We start from the raw sequence: 21,476 nt of genomic DNA on the forward strand, positions 1-21,476 counted from the left end.
AGACTGCAAAGAAGCTATGAAGATTAATGGTCCCTTGACACTTCTGCACCCCACACAGCAGAGGAAATCTCCAGAGATAGCAAAATGTCTATTCCAGACAACGATTCAGAACATAGGACCATCCAAGTAGCAATTTGTGCAAAATAAGGGAGTGCAGATACAAGGAAAGTAGTAACATAGCACACAACAAAACTGTGGTGCTGGATGTGGCCAGGTGTGCTGTTGCTGCAGCACAATGCTGGGTCAGGAGGGAAGCCGTGTGCAAGAATAGCTGCTGGGCACAGTCTTAACTAAAGCTTCCTGCAGCATGGAAGCTACACTGAAATGAATCTCCATGGTTACAGCTGTAAACTAGCCGGAAATCAGAAGACAGAGGATTACCAGGCAAAGGAAAGTTCAGAACAAGAGGAACAGTCAAAGCAAAGAAGCCAACAGGGAATGTCCAGAGACAAGATCATTGCTACCAGTTAAGGGTCATCAAGAAGTGCAGGAAAAAAAACATGGAGTCAGGCTGCTCCAGAAACTAAGCACATTGTATCCACTCTGCATTCTTCATGGCTGCTCCTTAAATCCAGTTGGGCAGTCTGCATGGGAGTCCTCCAATCAATCACTGTTATCAGGATCCTTTGCATACTAGCAGCTCAGTAAGTATGCTGAGCATCTTTCATGCAATGTTACTCCAAGTTTTGCTGGTAGCATCTGACTGCTTTGGGCAAATCTGAGCTGCCTTGATTCTGGTGCTGCGATTACATAAAAATCCAGACCTCCTCAACTTTGGAGGAAGCTGCCTCAGCGATCTCTGAAGCCTTGGAGATCTCTGAGGTGGTGCTTCGGAGCCCATTAAAGTAAAGGCCCATAGATCCGAGGCAACAGCAGTTCTTGCCTGGCCATCGGGGTTGGGCGTGGACAGGGCTTGTGAGCTTCTGCAGGTGCATTGGCAGGCCCAGGACCTCCATCAGGCAGATCGTTGAGGTGTGCTGCATGCTGAAGCAGAGCCCGGCTGCCGGGTGAGCCATGTGGGGGACAAGTGAGGGGGTGGGCAAGAGCATTGTCATCGTCCTCTTCCTTTTTTGGGGGGGGGAAGGAGGAAGGGAAGGGGAGAGGGAGGGAGGGGGTGTCCCCCATTTCCTTAAAAAGGTAAATGGCCACATCCGAAGCACCTCGGAGTTCCAAAGCACTCTGAGGCAGCCAGAGGTGCCCCGAAGCGTGCCTCAGAATATCCGCTTTGGATCTATTTGGCAATGGGATTTGACGCTTCAGATCGCCTCAGGGCAATCTGTCTCTGAAGCAGCCATGCTTTGAAAGTTTTTCAACTGAGGTGGCCCGAAGTACACATCCCCAGTTGTGAATCTAGGAACACAGCTTGATGTTCCTGGCTGGGGCTCTGCCTCATCACCCCTTGTTGACACAATTAGTTGCCCTCTTTTTTCCACTGAGCTCACAGATGTTTCAGCTTCCCAAGAATCTAGCTAACCAGTTTCATTGGACAAACTGTCATCACTGGTGAGGGGGGCCATGAGAAGAACATTTACAGAAGACAATCCTGCCATTGCACTAGCATATCATTGTGGAAATATACTCATGTGAGAAACAGTCAACATCTCAATCAGCAGCAAAATCAGCTAGAATCTACACATCAGGAACCACAGAGAATTCCTCTAACTGCTCATCCAGATGGGCTCATAGGGGGAAACAACAAAAACACAGGACATTTTGAATCCTCCATTGGCCCTTCTGTTAACATATGTGCAAGAAAAACAGCAGGATAATGTATAGGGGATCTTTGGCTCAAGCTCTATGTGAGGCAGTCTGTAAAACAACTATGGAAAGTGTACCACACACAGATGAAATGTTGTACTAGTCACTAGGAAGAGACCATCCAGACCAATAATTTGGCTTAGCACCTTCTATTGCACCCAGTTCTTCCATGATATTTATGGGGCTTATTGCCACTGCATGGTGTCATTCATCATAGCCACCCATTTACCCACGCTTCCATATAAGCTGGTTTGGCTTATCACAGACTAACAATGTTTTGGGAGACTGTGATAATAGATCAGCAAATTCTTCTTCCCTTTAAACTGTGTAGATCAGCCTTTTTCATCCTTTGGACTGTGGAAAAGCCCCTAAAATATTTCTAAGGCCTCAAGAAGCCCAAGAACCAAGTCAAAGCCCCTGTGCAACTTTTACAGAGCCTTGGCTGTGAATCCCTGGTATAGATTATGAAGAACCAATTAAGACCCATTCCTGCATGACTCCAATACAGAAAATACCGAAGGTTACTTTCAAGCAAAGGATATCAATCTCTTTCAATCAGCACAGAAATACCAAATTATAAATCATATAACAGACTCAGGTATGAAATAATCCACATGTTTATTAAAACACATCATTAATTTTTGTGAATTCATTATATGAATAAATTGATTAATTGTCTTGACCCAACAAGGCTACTTTGGCTTTGAAAACTGCACTGACAATACACAGAATCTCAGGTGCAGCTGTCCCTATCATGACAGGCACAACTGTGCCCATCAAACAACAATTTGCAATGTTGCGGGTTCAATAACGGAGAGCTGACAACCACAAAGCAGAACAACTAGATGCACACTAGCCACCGTAGCTCTTGGTCATGTTGGAGGTTTGGCAGATGGTTAGCGATGCTCTATGAACAGGGTCCATCCTGGTCTCTACCTCTGTTGGAAGGTTGCCTAGAAAGAGCCAAAAGAAACATAAGCGTAGGAATGAATGTTCAGAAACTAACAGCAAGTTGTACATGGTGAGAACTACAGATTAGAGAGAATAGCACCATTTAAATGTTCTTCCAGTACTATAACTCCCCCCTCCACCCTGTGGGGATTCACTTGTTGGAAGAAATAGTGTAGTAATTGAACCAAAACTCACAGGACATTGCATTAAGCCCTGTCTGCAGTTTTGGCTGGGACTGGTCCATGGCAAATCTGAAAGTCAAAAGGCATCACGAGTATTTGACCAGCAGAAGTAAAAGACTGCTGATAGCATTAAAGAAATAGGTCCATTTTACTTGTACATCCATACTTGTATACAGGGTTATACCTGCATGATCTTGCGTCAGCACAACAGCAATGTTCTGCCAGCATAGCTCAGGGGATGGGGGGATGCTTTCTATATACTTTGCCTGAGGTTGCTGAGGGACATGCTGTAAGTTATGGGAATTTGTGGTAATTTAAGACAGGAGATTCCCTCCTTGCTTACCTGTTTAGGTGCATTTTCCTTGAATCTTAAAGTTGTTGGAATGGAGGACCCAAGTCAGTCAGTGTATCCTAAGATGAAGTATGTACCTGTAAGAGTTCTAATCACAGCAGTGTTAACAGTGTTTGTCCTCATTCACATAAAGCAATCTCTTTTTTATATCCCTCTTCTAGATTTCCCATCACCAAAGTATACTTACGTGTTTTCTAACAGTGAATATTACAAGAGAAATGGAGCCCCTTGCCTTGAGATGAAGTTTATACTGTTCCTAAGAACTGATAGTATTGATAAAGAAACCTCTAATTGACTAGATTGGTATCATAAGCTATATTGTGACTAGATGTGTCAATTGGCAGGCAGGGAGAGTTTATACTCATTCCACCATTTTCAACAGTGCTCCAGTGAGAAGTCACTGAGGAGACTTAGTATAATAACTAAGCCATATTTTTTCTCTCTAGCAGGAAGATGTCCATTCTGGACTCCATATAGCACAACTGCACTGCACAGTGCCATATTTACACCAGCACAGCATTGGCAGAGTGTTATGCTGGCACACATCCAAATTATGCTGAGAGAAGACTTCCAGAGACTGGCTTTAAGATTTAAGCAGACTCAGTTAAGTAAAATAAGTGAATATATGCTAATCATCTTACTCTTCAGAAGATGAGGTGGATCTAGTAGAACAGTTCATAAAATGAAATGTCAGCATGGATCTTTCTTCCCATGGTCCACTCCCCTAAGCAGATCACTGTCTGTCTTGAAAATCCTTTGAGGATCAGGAGAGCCTTATGAAACGGCATGATACAGCATTGCAGCAAAAAAGGGAATCAGTTAAAATTAAGTTCCACTGATGGTAGCTGCCACCAGATGATGGAGGAAGAAACTATTTTACCTGGTACCCCATCACTATGGAATTCTGCACCATTTTCCTCATGAGGCTTCTTAGCCTTCAAAAAAGATCTGCAGAACAAATTGCTAACTAATTGGGGAAGAAAAAGGTGGAGAAAGATCTGTTCTACCTACTTCTTCCAGATGTTCTTTTTTCAGATGTAAATCAACAGCTTTTATAAATTAAAATATGGTTGGACTTACCTGTAACAGTTGTTCATTGACAGTCTTCTGCACTGGCATAAGCCATGACCAGAGAGAAGATGTTAAAACTTTGTAGAGCTTTATGAAGCTCTGGGGTAGCTCTATTTAGTCAATCATGAGATAGAAACTTCCTACCAAAACTGTCACACAGCATGGGTGGGGAGAAACACCTGCCCTCCTTTCTCCATACTTGTTGGAGAAACTCCAAGGAAATGGAGAGAAAGAAAAGCAGCACCAGGACGTAGGGAATGTGTGCTTGCACAAAAAACTCTTGATGAACAACAGTTACACAGACAGTCAACTAATTGTTCATTTGTTTATTTGCATTTATATACCACCCTCCCTTGTGGCACAGAGTGGTTTACAGAAAACATTACATGAGAAATAGAGTTCAGTAACTGCGTCAACAATTTTAACAATAATTTTAATAACAATTATGACATAATATAGCATGTTCAGGTAATTATATCAACAATCTTAACTTTAACAACAATCATAACATGGCATAACATATTTCAGGTATGTTGTCCACAATTTCAAGTATTTTGTCCACAATCCCATAGAGTGTGCTTATCTGGATAGGAGGGGATGGGGGCCAAATAGATGCTGTCATTGACCTTGACCAAATGCCTGGCAGAAGATAGCTTGGACAGGGTCCAGATCTCTTTTGGGAGCACATTCTACCAGGTAGGAGCCAGGAAAGAGAACAACCTGGGTCTGGTTGAGGTCAAATGTGTTTCCTTGGAGCCAGAGATCACTAGCCGGTTGGTATTGGTTGAGTGTATATAATGAGAGTCAAGAATGTCAATTTATTTGGATAGTCTCTATTGATATAAATTACATTGCACAAAAGTTATAATGAAAATTTGGAATAGATTATAAGAAACCTGCCCTGGGCCTGGAATGACAGTAGCCAGAGTGGGCAGATAATCCGTGTGAGTAGAGTGACAGTCCCTAGGCCCAGGTAAAGTGCTCTGGGATTGCAATGAAAGTCCCCAGATTGGAATACAGTGGGAGTGTCATCCTGCATCCAAACCATGATTCCATTACTCATGGCCATTGTTCCACCCTAGGTGCTGCCATTCCAGTAGCAGAACCCACTGGGGAGTGTTATTTCAGATCCATGGCAGATTTCTGTAAACCTGTTCTACATTTTTAATGAAACTTCTATTCTCTGTAATATATTTCAGGAAGAACTAGAGCACATACTGCAGCCTGCTATCAGCTATCATCACCTGAAGTTTAAAACAATACAGATATTTGGGTAGAGGGTAGTTTCATTTCACTAAGAATCACAAACTCCTAATACTCTTCTGGAACAATACTGTAATGACCAAACCAGCTATTTCCTTGTATATCTCCTTGTTGAGTATTTTATTATGTTCACCTCTAGTGATGATTAGCAGGTTCTGTAATTAACAAAACCAAGGCCACTGATGGAGCCAGAGACAGAAATTCAGATTAAATGCAGAATTTAGGAACAGATGCCTCTTGGGCCAAATGAGCTTTCCCCCAAAGTGAGGCTTTGATCTGGGAAGCCCTATCACTGTGGGTTTTCAGCATAAACTATTCTTCAAATAGCAATATTACGAGTCCTTCCCAGGCATAAGAGGCACAAAAAGATACTTACCAGTATGTGCCCACTTTATGCAACATTTCTTCAATATGAACCACAACAGAAAAATAAACAAAATACTCAGTTGACATTGTTTGGTTGATTCTAACTTCAAAGAAGAGGTGGTGAATTGACAGCACCATCAGTGAAGTGAGATACAAGAGATGAACCTTTCTCTATAATAGTGGAAGGAGAACTGAGGGAAGGAAAAAACTCTGTGTTGCATAATAGTGTTGGAGGGATGGTACTATCTTGAAATAAAACACGTAAAGCAACCCCTACAGTTTCATCCTCAGAAAGATTTAGAATCCTTTCCCCCTATGTTTAGCCTATACCTGTATAGTTCTTATGTGGAATTAAATAGAGAATTCAAAGGTAAAGATTTCAATTACTCTGTTATGGAACAGTTTTTTAAAATGAGCAAAACAGATACATGCTTGATTATACACATAACATACCTTTGACAGTTATCTGTGCTATTGCTTCTATGACACCAAGAGTAGACATGGCCACACAAGTGTAGTTGGCAGACTGCCTGACATCATTCAGCTCCAAGACATTCCTTCCTATTGGCATATCATCTTCAGGGGTCAGGTCTTCAGCCCCCAGCATCCATTTTACATAGGGCATTGGTGACCCGACAGCAACACAAGTGATATTAACACTTCCTCCTGGCATGATCTCGTGGTTAGTGGGTGGGATTGAAAACCTTGGCGGGACTCGACGAACTGAAATGAAACACAAAAAAACCTCTAGTAAATAATATAAATTGGAGAACATTGTTCTCATATATGAGACTACATGCATTTCACAGTTTCATTATTACTCGTATTTGCCAAAAAAAAATTATACACTAAACAAATTTATTGTCCAGACATAAATCATTATACATTTACTCATAAGTGTCTTTTAACCAATTTCATACAAAAGTTGGTTGAGATCTAGCAGGGCCCCACAATTGACTAACTGCATACTAACAATACACGAACACCATGCAAAAGATACACACACACATATATATGCATGTATATTCTGTATGTATATGTATACATATATATGCACAGTAGAAAACTGGAGGGTAAACAGCATGCTCCAGTTGAGTATCAAAACCAACTTAAATGCTGCACACTTCCAGCTGATGTGAAGAAATGTGGTGTAACACATTGTCACATCACAGCCCTCTAACACATCACCTACATACATTGAAAATGCAATTCTGATTTGCTTTCAGACTCAAAAGTGGATGCAGCCTCAAGACCTCACACTAACACTGTAACAAACATAGGAAAATATAAATATATATAAATATATATATAGTCACAGGAGAGAAAACAAGGCAAAGCCAGTATGAGAACTGGATTTTGTCATGCAGGCAGGCAAATGACAAAGTCTATAAGGAATCATGCTTAAGAAGGAATTGTCACAGAGGAAAATTTGTGGCAACTAAAAACACTTTTTAAAAAGGAAAAGAATGGATAGAGAAGGACTTTTTAAAATGTAGGGGCAACAAAGTTTCAAAGAAATAGGGAAAGAATTGGAAGTAAGGATAGAATTGGGAATAGGAAGAAACTTGATTAAGCTTAGGATTGTTATGAAGCAAGTATAAGGTGGTAGGGAAGGAGCAAAACATTAAACATTCTGGGTTCCATGGTGTTCACATAAAAGGAAAGCAAAATAAACTTGTAAGATTTATTAGAGGCAGCTCTGTGTATACAAAATGATGGACAGTAGATCTAAAACACATAGCAGCAGGGCATTGCATTAACAGAGTAGTTAATATTTAAGCAAACACAACACTGAGAAAATTACCAGGCAATAATAGATCAGTGTTCCTGCTTCAAGTAATCTCTGTGTGTGTGCATGTAAGATGACAGTTACAGAGGCAATAGGGACAGGTAGATTTGGACTTGAGCCTTTCAATGGACAAAGAATATTGTATTTTGATTGTGTGGACCTTATAAACAAGTTCATTGTGCATTCTCTGTTTTCGCAAAATAAATACATGGCTAAGATTGCCATTCATAGAAAGGTAGTCAGACTTAAACAGCACTGAAATCAATGGGAATTTACTTTCACCAGAGTGTGTTGAACTTCCTCTGGAGAGTACAAGACAAACATTTTATTAGTTTGAACCTTCCCATGGGATTGACGTGAATGCCTGAAAATGTCTATGGATTCTAGAGGGGCTTACCGTGATGGCCTCGTGAGTGAATGGGAAGGGCATAGGGACAACAAAGAGCAAGACATGCCTTTTGCAGCCATTTGATAGAGGTCAGACAAAGCAAGTGACAGGCAATGCATAATTTGTAGTACCAAACATAATTATTTTATAAGTAAGTAACTAAGTAAGACGGAGGAAAGTTTTAGTCTTCATGCTTGGGCTGCTTGAAGGAACAATTGTAGGAAGTCATTCCTAGCCAGCAGGCATCAGTGTAAACACAAAATTAAAGGGAAATAAAATCAGAAAAAAGCAGGAACACTGACTACTTAAAGTGTCATGCATACAGGCCGTCTCCCTCTCTTATCATGCACAACAATTAGATACTTGCACACACAAAAAAGCCATGACCAGGACATTCATTCCCAGCTTAAACATAACATTAACTTAAAAATTAAAAAGGCCACAATGCAGCTACATTCATTTCATTTGTATTCTTTGTTATTGGTTTAATTAATAGTTTTGTAAGGTGGGTAAAAAAGTAAAAAACACACCAACCTTCTCGCAGCTCTGAGGGATGTAGGGGGTTTGATGCAGAACACAATGAAATGAGGAAAGGAGAAAAACAAGGGAAACACAGAGAGAGTAAAAAGGCCATATCAAGGCTTTCAACTGCTACTTGAACATCTTTTACTTGCTCTAATCAAACCTTCCTACCTCAGCTTTGACCATTAAGCAATTTATTTTAGCTATCATGGTGTTAGAAACTAGCATCACATCAAAAAAGAATCCCTTGCAGGTCATAATGGTACACATGCCTCATGCAATACAGTCTTTTGAAAGGAAAAAGATCAAATGGCTAAGGAGGCCATGATAACCTTTGAGCCTTGTCTAGCTAGAACAAATTAAACCAGATCCCCCCCAAGTTGTGTAAAACATCTCCATACTAAAATAACGAGGTGAAAGCTGTATGCGTTTAAAATATGTTGAGTTTTTTTGATGTCCTGCCAATCTGCTCCTTTACTTTGTGGCTATATTAGACGCTATGTTCTTTTTGTACAGATTGTACAGAATGTTTGTTTAAGAGCCAGCACTGAAAACAGTGACAAAGAGGAAGCGCAGCAGTGAAGAGATAAAACCAAGAGAAACACTTCCTCAAATCCTTAAAAAAAACCCGATCATGCCTGTTACTTTTCAAGGATACACTCGTTGGGAATATCCTCCTAATTCATAACTATCGGGGGGGATCCAAATAATTCTTCTTTTGCTCTCAACTGAATAAGAACAACTAATTTGTTACAGCAGTGCCCGGAATTACATTTTACTGATAAGACTTCTATTTAGAGGAAATATGCGGCTGTATAAAACTATGCTAAAAGAAGGCTACACCATTGTCTTCTCCACAGAGAATTACACACTTAGAACTTTTCCTTTGCAACTCAGCAGCAGAGGTCATGTGGCTGTGCACCTCAACACTTTGAGTTTTAATTAGAGCTGAATTAGTTGCACAGCAAGCAATCACATTAGAAATTTAAACAAAACAAAACAAAGAAAGGAAAACTGAAACCCCCCCAAAGTAAAATGCAACATTCAGGTCAATAATCAGTGCAGGAAAAGTAGAAGTTAGGAAATAAAAATGTAGGTATACTTACAAACCTTAAGTCACAGGGGCAAGTTTGGACTGAAAAGTGCCTTTATTCATGTCATTTTTCCCATTCATTTCTCTAAGATTTTAATATATTTTCCCTTATTATTTTTTTATCTTGACACTTTGTCTAGTACTGTAGTTATGGCATAGATCTCAAGAGTATCATAACACCCCTTGAACCTGAATGAAGAGTGGATACCAGGGTTGTCATTCCTACCTCTGACATATAGATTGGCAGGGGCAGAATAGCGGGTACCCGCACTGTTGGTTGCAACACACTCATATTTGCCTTGGTCAGATTCTTCACTCAATTCGATTTGGAGGGCACCTGTATGGACATAAAATATATTGCCAAAGAGACGGTCAAAGAAGGGTTTCAAGCTCTTAACTATACATTACTTAATAATAATGAAAGGCCCTGTATGCGAAGGTCCACTCAACGTCGGGTCATTTTCTTGCTAAGGTAGCACAGACAAAAAATGATGTAATGAAAAAAACAGAGATTATTTTTTTCACACCATCAATTTAGCACAAGTAAACAATCTGCATTTGGTAAACAACTTTCTAGCACAGCATTATTTCTCCTACTGTTAAAATGAAGATGGGTGAGACTGCTTCAAGGAATTGTGGCTTTAAAATAAAACAAAGGATATTAGGTCATTGGGAGGTCACCACTTAGTTGGTTAAATTAATTTGATTTCTTTGAGCAATAAAGGGAATACAAAAGGTGGCACTCAGCAAAAAAAACTGAGAAGATGGGTTTCAAGAAAGTCTTCCGCTGAAGAAGGCCAAAAATGTGCAGCAAGTACAAAAAAGCTGCTTGAAGTGGAAAAAAGAAACTGAATTAGTCATTTATAGTCATCAAAATATTTTTAAAGAAACAAAGCTCCCTTAAAGACATGCAGATTGATAAGAAAAAGAAAGACATTTGCCACAATTCATAATATTTTAGTGCATTTGCTGAAAAACAAGAGCAGTTGAATTAGAAGGCAAAAAAAAAAGTTAAAAAGCATGGCCAAGCCAACAAGGAAGAAGCAACCAACCACTGCTGAGGACCTCAGGACGGCCCCCCTAAGACACCCATCAAAATCCACGAGTGGGATTAGCAGTGTGGTGTCACAAAACCCAAGAAAAATACAAAACAAGAATTACAAAAGACATGAACCATTTTAATAAAATTATTAAAAACCAGCCATACCACATACCACCAAGAATACTTAGTCATCAAGTTTTCCATTTTCAAGGCCTGAAGATCAGAAGGATCCAAAAATCCAGAGAAGGGTGAATCCAAGAAAAAAATATAGTGTTGCTGTAATTTGTTAGGGGGAAGAATGTGTTTGTTTGTTTACTTTTTTACTTCATGAAGTTATTAAAAGAAAAATAAAATTGAACAAAAAGAAAAAAAGAAACCCTTTTGAAAGACAAAGTTAAAAAGAAGATATTCCATGTTGTCTTCTGCATGTCTGCAACTGTTCTCCAGACCATCTTGGCTTGGTCCAAAACAAGAACAGCTAAGGAAGAAAAAAAAATGATCTTTTTTTTTTTGCTCCAGTTGGACCAAAAAAAAAAGAAAGAAAAAAAGAAAAGAAAAAAGGTAGAAAAAGAAGAAGAAAAAAGAAAAAGAGGGACAAATGGTACGCTGTGACTGGGTTGTGGCCTGAAGACTGGGATATGCTTTCCTTAAAGCATATCACAAAGTAACGCATTTTTTTTTTTGGAGAGGGGAAATAAAGGAATGAACAAACACAATTCTTTAATGGAAATTAAAAAGGATGGTGGGAAAAAAATCACAAGATGACAGTCACTGATCGTAACTAAATAGGACAAAAGGAAGAACTAAAGATGATAGACATTTCTGTAATGGTTTTATTTTTCAAAAGGACAATAATGATAGGGATGGAAGGACAGAAAGAATAAGATCATTCTGTGAACGTTAGTTCAGCACTCTTACCTCTTATTGGTGTACCACCTGGGTGGATAATATGAATGCAAATAAGATTAGAAAGAAGAAGCATTAGTACGAGAAGAAGGAGGCTAGGGCTTTGGAAGAAGAATCAAATTAGAATTACAGAATTAAATAAGGTCTTAAAAGAAACTTGAATTTCTATACTGTTAAAAACAGAAATATATATATATATTTGAGGTACAATTATTATATTATATTACAAATACATAATAACAGTATACCAAAATGGGCAAAGGCCATCACGTTTTGAGGGACAGGGCAGAACTTTCATTCATATGATTTTTGGTTAGAGAGGATTAAAAATATATCATATAGTATTAAAATCTTTAAAGTAAACCTTTACAGTACTACATTTAATACATAGTTTAGGAAGAGATATTGGATACTCTATTTAAGTGAGAGAAAGATATATAGATATATATGAAAATATATATATATAGACTGATATATATATATATACACGTGTTTGTGGTGTGTGTGTGGAGATATATATATATATATATGAAGAGCAAGAGACAGAGAAAAAAGGATACACTGAAGGCTATCTGGTTATAAACACTTGCTGAAATCTTGTCATTTATTATGCTATATCTATGTGTATTGTTCCTTCTATCCAAGTGTTTCTAAGACTGATACGACAACATTTCTGTGGAGCAGTGTGTGTGCCACTACAGAAGTCCGGTGCCTACACTGACTGTTAGTAAAATGCATGCCATGCATTTTAAGAGTAATAATCATAATTATAATACCATAATCATAGTATTCTGCATATGGAAATTAGTGGGGGTGAAGTGCGTTTCAGAACTAAGCACTTACCAATAGATTCTGGAGATTTAAATACGGAGAGAAGAAAGACAGCATAAAAATATTATTATATTCCTTATAATTTGGTACAAACGTTTTCAAGTTAAAGCTTTATATACTAAGTAATCTATGTCACATGTGAAAATTACTTCTAATTTTACATTAACAGAAGTTTAATCTACACAGTTCTGCTGACAACAAGCAAAGAAGTCAGTTAACAAGACGGCTTAACATCACAGGACAGGTCAAAAAGCTTAAAGGTCTGGGAAGACAGGTGGATTATACAATTGATTTCTACAGTAAACTGCTACCATTGCTAACGTAAACTACTTATTATATATCCCGCCTCCCTCTATTATCTTTTATATGGGTATAAGCTTTCAATTTAGTAAATTTAAAGTTATCTTATTATAAAGCTGCAGAGAGCATAAAGTAGGTGGGGTGATAGGAGTCCTCAAGGAAGTGAAACGGGAAAAGAGGAAGAGCGGCAAAAGCTGGACTCTACATGAATGGCAGGCTTCTGTAGATCCAGACACTATAATATTCAGGAAGCTTTAGCGCTGCTGCAGACTACTGTGGCTAAGTGTATCAGAAAATCTCAGCCAGTAAAAATCTCTCCTTTCATAGGCTACGCAAAGGACTTTTTTTGTTTTGGTTTTAGTTAAAGACAGTACAGATAAGGAGGGGAAATTCTGTGTTCCATGTACTAGTAAGAAGAAAGCAAATGTGTCCAGACTTGCTAATCTTTGGTGGCTTCAAAATGTTGAAAAGGTGGCATAAAACACATTTTTATAAGAATACTGTGAGCATCAGAAAATGAAAGTTTGGGATTGTATGGATAGAACCATTGGTACTCCTTGAATGTTCTGAATGAAGTCCAATGTTGAAATAAATTTGTTTTAAAATAATAATAATAATAATAATAAAACAATAAAGATAGATAGGGATAGAGGAGAAAATGATTCTGTCAACTACTGCCAGGAAAGCAGTAAAATAATGAAAAATATCAAGTCTACAGTCACAGCAGTGAGCAATGTGGAATAAACAGAAGCTGCAAAATGCACACAAGAGAAACAGACTATGACAATCACACAGACATGGACAACACACTCAAAACGTTTAAAAAAGAGAGAAGAGGAAGAGGAATCATTACCTATAAAATAAAATATTAAAAGAACAGGGAGAAAAGGAAAGAATAATTCTGAGCATTAGTGCAAACAGTAACAATACCTTACCTGATCGCAATTGTTTGATGCGCCCATTGTTGTTGCTTGTGTCCACAGGTAAAAAATCTTTGAACCAAGTGATTTCAGGATCAGGATTGCCACTGGCTGCACATAACATGGTGGCCGTTCGTGTGCGTTCAACCACCTTTAACTGCGGGCCCATATCAATGGTGGGGAAACCACGAGGAATTTGATCCTCTGAAAAGGAAAAAATAGTACCAATTTAATAAAACAGTTCCTATTATAGCTATGTACCTTCTGTATGAGCCCTCTTTCTAACACATTTAATCTAATGGTGTTTGAACAAGTGAGTCTAAAAATCATAACTAAATGATTTAAATCAAATAAAAGGCAACTATATCAAATGAACATTCTGGAAAAAGACTTCTTCAGCCTATACCGCACCAGTATAGAAACACGTGAAGGCAACAGTCACGTATTATTACATTATCACCATCATCACCATCATCATCATTATTATTTATAATAATTTGTATAACCGCTGTTCTCGGAGAACCGGTTCATGGTGGTTTACAATATTTCATACACAAATCAATACATTAAAACATTAAAATTCCCCATTAAAACCCTCACAACAATAACTCAATAACAATGATGGCAATACATGCTCACTGGATGGTCCAAAGAAGCAGGCAGATGGATAACTGGACATAGGAAGGATCGACCTGGGGATCCAGGCCAGTCTAGTACTGGCCACTGTCCCTAGGGGAGAGAGGGGCCCAATCTTAGCCCCGGGGCCATCACCCAGCCTCAGACAAACACCTGGCGCAAGAGCTCAGTTTTGCAGGGCCTGCGGAAATCAGAGAGCTCTGACGACCCACAGCTCTTCAGGGAGCTTATTTCACCAGGAAGGGGCCAGAGCTGAAAAGACCCTGGCCCTGGTTGAGGCCAAGTGTGCATCCCCGGGTCCTAGGATCATCAGCATATTCTCACCCGCAGAACAGAACCATGTTAGGACGACCATGTTTCATGTTCCTAACATGAAAAGCATGTTAGTAATATATACTAAGGCTGAACCTTAAATTAACATCTCTCATAGCTGCAATCCTATAAGGCTGTACTATACTAACAGGGCATGCAACATGATGCCAACCAAGCATACCAACTCAGTCCTCTGTGCTGGTATTGTCTTGAAGAGGTACCTATACCAGAGGCATAGTAAGGCCACATTAATATGGTAGCACACCTCTGATGTCACGGCAGTCAAAGAATGGATTGCGGTTCTGTTTTCCATTTTGAACCAGTCTTTCTCCCCTGGAATTCAGAAACCTGGATAATTTTTCTTCATGTGCATAAAAGAAATTGCACTTTCTCTAAGTGTGTGTGAGGTAATTCACTCAATGAGGTTGTGGGTGGGGAGGAATGAGCTTCTGATGTTATTCGTGGTGACAAAGAGTTTTAGTGTTTGTTTGTTTTTAATTTCATGAGTGTCCTAGTACAGCTGTGCAGTAGCACAAATTTCCTGCTGCCACCCACAAATTCATGTGGTTTTCTGTTACTGATTCTCTAATTTGATCACACACACTGGTCATCTTGGCAGTTTTTAAAAGTTTCTCATATACCATTTGCATTCTTTCTTCCAAATTGACTGATCTCAAGTGATTTTTAAATTTGGTGGTTTGCTGAAGGTCCATGTGGGGGCCACCATCATTTTTATGTAAGGTTTCTGGAGACTGCCAAAATGCCCTCAACTCAGTGCATTAAAGGGAAGACTGTTTTCAAAGATTGAGACCTTCAGCATTTCTTCCCCAGTGGAATTTTCTCGGGGGGGGGGGGAGGCCAAGAAACCAACATTTTAGACTTCCCATTCTAAAAATCTCTCTCTCTTTCTTTGCATTTTGGATCAATTTCCTGCTGTGCTGAAAATTCCCCTTTATTTTCTTTGCATGCAGCACTGAAATCTTATTGATGTGAAAACATCTTTAGCCACATGGACAACAAAGCTATGCAATGGAAGTGCATTATGAAAGTGGAGGAAGGGGGGGGGAACCCTCATAGCCAACCACCATCACTTTAGGCCCCAGCTAGCCACCACTACCCACTATCATCTCAGGACACCAACCAGCCACCACTGCCTACCTACTGCAATGGCAATTCTCCCACTACTGACTCTCCTCTGAGCCCAGGGAAAGAGGCCAGTAAGCTCCTTGTGCACCATTTGGACTATTGCCCTAGGGCTCAAGAAAGGGTGACTTCCATTGCTGGGTACACTGAGGGTGAGGGGATTGCCTTCGCTTCACTCTGCTCCTGCGTAGTTCAGCAGTGGAAGCAGCTGACTAAGGAGGTACTGAGATCCTCCTCACTGACAGTCTTTAAGCAGTGACTTATCATGGATGATTTAGACTGACTGAGCAAGGGGTTGGTCTATAAGGCCTGTATGGCCCCTTCTAACTTTACGATTCTATGATTCCCCTGTTGGAGACTCCACTTATCTGAGGCAAAGTTGAATGGGGGTCTCTGGGGCTTTCTCTCAGCAGAGTTTTCTCCTGTCTGTCAACCTGCAATTCTGGACACAGCAGCATGTGGCACTGTGCCCTTTCTGCTCCTGTTCCTGATTGGAGGACTTAAAAAAATACCAGGGTTGTGATGTGGAAGCAGGAAATGACAAACTGCCCCTTGAAAACCCTACATTGTTGCCATGTCAGCGGTGACTTCATGGCACTTTCCACTGCCACCATATATGTTTTGTTATTAAACATGCAATCACTTAAGGATAAAAATATATGAGTAGAAATTGTCCAGTGTCAAACACATTACTTGTTTTGCCCCCAAATTGTACGAACTATTAACATAGTTGCAGTAAACTTTCAGAAACACAAGGTAAATTTACATGGGATATTTCTGAATTCTTGGCAAATCTTTTCTTTTCTTAAAATATCATAAAACCATACTGGCAGCAAAACAAACAAACAAGCAAAAACAACAAAAACTCCTTAACTCCCCCCCCCACCTATCCCCATCCTATAATAACAGCACCCACTGCACTCACACCCAGAGGGAGATCTTCTAGTGATGTACAGCCTATGGGGGCCTATACCAGGAGGGACCTGTTCTTCTTAGCCTGGACTCAACTGGACTGTGATAGTTCTGTCAGGACCCTTAGCTCTTCCGGGAGCTCATTTCACCACATCCGGGCTAAGACTGAAAAGGTCCTGGTCCTGGTCAAGGCCAGGCATGCCTTCCGTGGGCTAGGGATAACCAAGTGATTCAAATCCGCAGAGCGAATGGCCCTGCAGGGAGGGACAAAAGGAGAAAAACAGTCCCTCAGGTAAGCGGGGAAGAGGCCATGAATGCCTTAAAGGTAAGAATCGAAATCTTAAACCTGATCAGGAAGCTAACAGGCAACCAGTGCAGCTACCTTAGCACAGGCTGGATGTGGGTCTTCCAAGATGACCCTAGCAGCTGTATTTTGCACCAATTTCAGTTTCTGGGTCAGAGATAAGGGTACGCCCACATAGAGCAAGTCTAATGTGTAAATGACCGTTGTGTGGCCAAATGTTCTGGAGACAGGTTAGGCACTAGTAGCTTCCCTTGGTGCAGGTGGTAAAACACCAATTGGGCTACCCTCATGATCTGAGCCTCCACAGAAAGAGAGGCATCAAAGATCATCCCCAAATCCCTACCACTGTGAGCTACACCCTCTAAGGAGGGAGGGCACGCTTCCTGATCTTGCCCCCTTCTACCCAGCTACAGGACCTTCATCTTGGAGAGGTTGAGTTTCAGGCAACTCTGCCTGAGCTGTCCAGACACGTAGTTACCTAGTAACTTCCATCTCCCCAAGGCTATTTAATCACTTGCAGTGTGAATGCATATAAATAGTGCCTAACACACTGCTGCAGTAATCATTTGCAGTTGCTAATACTACTTGTTTTATTTCTGCCAGTGATCAGGAAGTGTCAAAAGTTTACTCTATTTTAGGCCACTTGATAGTCTCACCAAAGAAATCTATTTTCCATGGTTAACAAGTGTTCTTATTGCATTTGGATGACATTTCCCTTCCTTCTAGGCTCAAAGACACCCTGAAACCCCCCTCCTTTCTTATGAACAAGCATACAATAAAAATAATCTATCTTGCATTCTTATAGGATGAAACAAGTAAAGAGCCTCCCTTCCTTATTTTTAATAAGGGTAATTAAATTATATTCAGTCATTTTACACAGTGAATCACTCTGAATACACACTTGTCATTAAATTTTCATAAGAAACATCACAATGCAAGAGATTCAAATAGCTAGAGCTGTTATACTTTGACAGTTGTGGCTTGTTTCCAATCTGGCTGTCAGGTATTTGGCAAAAAAACAGTATTCAACGTAAAATGGACTGAAGGCAATAATGAAATTTGTAATTGGAATGCTTATCTCAGTGGGTGTAGTTTATAAGACATTAATTGCTTTTTGTACTACTTTAAATTTATTAGTGATTTCTTTAAAATTTGTCTTTTCAGTGTTTGATAGATCATCAAACAAGAGATGAACAATTGCATCAATCAGCAATTATCTTGAAACCACATACACTTTAGTGAGGCAAAGTAGCTGTTAATCAATACACTGCTACATTTAAACATCTGCAATGAATGAAAAAAAAATAGTTCATTAGTGTGTACCTGCATGTCATCATTAGGAAGTTACTTGCAAAGTCTACCACATTTATTTTTAATTTTCAGTCATGCTTAGTTAGAAAACAAATTATCAACAATTTAAATCGGACCTGCACTTATAGTAAACCAGTAAATTACATACTATTATTTTCGTGTGCTTACCAAAATATACACATATATAATGCTTTGTTTAGGAGGGCTGTTACTGGAAGTTGTTAAACATGATAGATTCGTAACATTTGTCCATATCTTGCCAGTAGCAGCAGTAGTTCTCCTACTAAATCCCTTACTGTATTCGTGCATTTACTTCTAAGTTTGGAATTCTAAAATCTGAACATTTCCCAGAGTGAATTCTATATGCAGAACTCAAATGAATCTTTTTGACAAAATGCTTCAACGTTGTCTTGCTTAGTTTTATATCTAATGTTATTCTTGTCATTAAAATAATATTATATATTCAGAAGAGGTTTCATTGTTTACAGATAATCCCCCTAGCATTTCTTATCTGCACCAATACGATGAAGTAGTCATTTATCTATTATCTGCCTTCACAATCTAATTTACAATTTTATCCTTTGGATGCTTAAACATATCAAGTATGGACTAAAGTTCTGTCAGTCTATACTACAAAATATATCTAAGGAGAGTGAAAGATTTCCTCTCTGTTGTTTCTTTACAGAAATTCAATCTGACTATAGGTCTGAAAATAATTAAAGACCTGCTCAGATTATCAGGAGGTAATATACTGCAGACGTGCTTCAAGCACATAGGTTTCTCCTCTGCCACTTTCCATCCTTTGTCTTTAAATATTTTTGATGGAGAAAAGTAGATTATAAAGAGTGGCTTCAGATGTCATGTGCTAGTCTTCTACTTTTTCTCTATCTAAAAGGAGAAATTAAACATGCTTTATCAACTCTGGAAATCTGAATATCTCCTTTACATGATTTCTTTTTGGATAGTACATGAACATGCAAAATAGTGGCTTAATAAGTCAAGTACATATCTCATTTTTAGCACTTCAGTTAATGATTGGGATTGTTGTATTATAGTAGTGCTCTGATGGATCAAGTCCAATGTAATCTGACTTTTTTTGCTGGCCAGTAGCCATATGAGGCTTTAAAGATCAACACTGACATTGAGAACAAGTTGAAACCTTGGGGAATACCATAGGCTAAAGTCCAAGAAGCACAGCAACAATCCCCCAGCACCACAAAGAAATTTACCACTGAACTATTAGGCAAAGGCTCAGATAAACTGTCCAACTGGCGGTAAAATCCTAAATAGAATTACACCCTTCTGTTCCCACCACCCCTGAAAACCTGGGGCATTATTCAGATTGGTGATAGGTCTGTTTTGCCCATTCACAGCTTAAATCTCCAGATTTAAGTTTCCTCAGATATGTATTACTTCATTATTAAAGTATACTAGTGGGAACCTGTATGGACTTCCAGGAAACATCTCATTTCTATCTCCCCCACTATTTTCTCTAACCTGAAAGCCACAACAGCCTCTCCCTTTTTTCTGATTCCTTTTCTCCTTCTAGGGTTGCTAGATGGATCTCCGAACTACAGAGATCAGTTCCCCTTTGGGTTTGCCAGAACCAGGTTGGGAAATTTATGGAGCTCTGTGGATGGAGCCCCAGGAAGTCAAGCATTGGACAGGAAAGCAATATCCGCGGGATATAATGCCATAGAGCTGCTATAAAGCAGCAATTTTCTCCAGGGGAACTGATCTTTGTCATCAGGAGAACTACTATAATTCTGGATCCTCTGCAGCCTAGACATAGATCCCTGGAGTTCATGGCTGCATTGGAGAGTGGAGCCTATGGCACTGCACCCCTTCAGATCTCCTCCTCCTTAAACCATACCTTCCCCATGCTCCATACCTTATATTTCTAAAAATTTCCCAACCTGGAGTTGGCAAACATATCTCCTTCCCACCCAACAGCCAACCTACCTTTATCCGCCCCTCTGTCTCCCCACACTCCCCCCAGCAGTTTTTGCCTAGGAAATCTGTGAACACATTTATAGTTCCAGCTAGTGGACCAGGCCCACATACACAGTAGGGGACACTCAGGGACTTGTAGATGGCACCTCCCTTTCCCCTGCATCTCCCTCCTGACACAATTTGTTCTTTCCCACCACCCTGCAAACCCCATATCTCCTTCCCTTTCCTTAACATTATCTCGTTCTCAGCCATTCACCAATCTACCTTTTACCAGCCTCCCATCTTTATTTACCTGCGGGACCACTTGGTTGCTTATGCCCCCCGCAGGGCACTCTGCTCTGCGGGTATGAATTTACTGGTTGTCCCGGGCCCACGGGATGTTCGCCTGGCCTCGACCCGGGCCAGGGCCTTTTCAGTCCTGGCCCCAACCTGGTGGAACGAGCTCCCAGAAGAGCTAAGGGCCCTGCAGGATCTACCAGCTTTCCGCAGGGCCTGTAAGACGGAGCTCTTCCGCCAGGCATATGGTTGAGGCCAGGGCAGCTCTCCCACTAATCCATCAGAGGATCCCCTCCAATATTGAGATCTCTAACACCGAGATCATGGTTAGATGTATTGTATTGGTGCCACCCTCTTCTGAACATTATTCTCTCCACCAGGCTGAACTAAGATGAGAATTGTGACCACCGCCGCTATATGTTATATGTTATATGTAACTTTTAATTGGGGTTTTTATGGGGATTTTATTGTGTTTTAACTATTTATGTTGTAAACCGCCCTAAGACCTATTGGGAGAAGGGCGGTCTAAAAATTTAATAATAATAATAATAATAATAATAATAATAATAATAATAATAATAATAATAATAATAATAATAATAATAATAATTTACTTCATTTATATCCCACCTTTCAGCACAATGGGGTCCAACAAAGCTCACATTATTGTCTCCTTTTTATTTGCACAACAACCCTGTGAGGTAGGTTAGGCTGAAAGTATTTAACTGGCCCAATGAACTTCCACAGCAAGATAAGGATTTAAACCTGGTTCTCCCACACCATTCTCTGAACTTCTAACTGCTACACCACACTGACCTTTATAGGGTGGCCGCTGTTGAAGAGTAGCAAGCCAGTTGGTATCAATGTTGAGTCATGCAAGCAAGTTGGTATCAAT

The 21,476-nt window shown here is 39.8% G+C and overlaps 1 protein-coding gene across 47 annotated transcripts in view; it reads right to left on the reverse strand.

Annotated features, from left to right (window-relative positions):
- Positions 1 to 21,476, reverse strand: part of PTPRD (protein tyrosine phosphatase receptor type D) — a 1,533,354-nt gene that overhangs the window by 200,031 nt on the left and 1,311,847 nt on the right. For 31 of the 47 annotated variants that reach the window (XM_077344981.1, XM_077344985.1, XM_077345012.1 and 28 more), the window contains 4 exons: positions 13,750 to 13,938; positions 11,696 to 11,713; positions 9,962 to 10,072; positions 6,397 to 6,666 (listed from right to left, as the gene is read on the reverse strand). In XM_077344981.1, the coding sequence (XP_077201096.1) occupies positions 6,397 to 6,666; positions 9,962 to 10,072; positions 11,696 to 11,713; positions 13,750 to 13,938 (588 nt within the window). Of the gene's footprint in view, positions 1 to 6,396; positions 6,667 to 8,654; positions 9,937 to 9,961; positions 10,073 to 11,695; positions 11,714 to 13,749; positions 13,939 to 21,476 lie in introns of those variants that run through there. The other 16 variants (XM_077344991.1, XM_077345015.1, XM_077345014.1 and 13 more) reach the window with 2 other exon arrangements.

Source organism: Paroedura picta, chromosome 7 (genome assembly GCF_049243985.1).
Source record: "Paroedura picta isolate Pp20150507F chromosome 7, Ppicta_v3.0, whole genome shotgun sequence".
NCBI lineage: Eukaryota > Metazoa > Chordata > Lepidosauria > Squamata > Gekkonidae > Paroedura > Paroedura picta.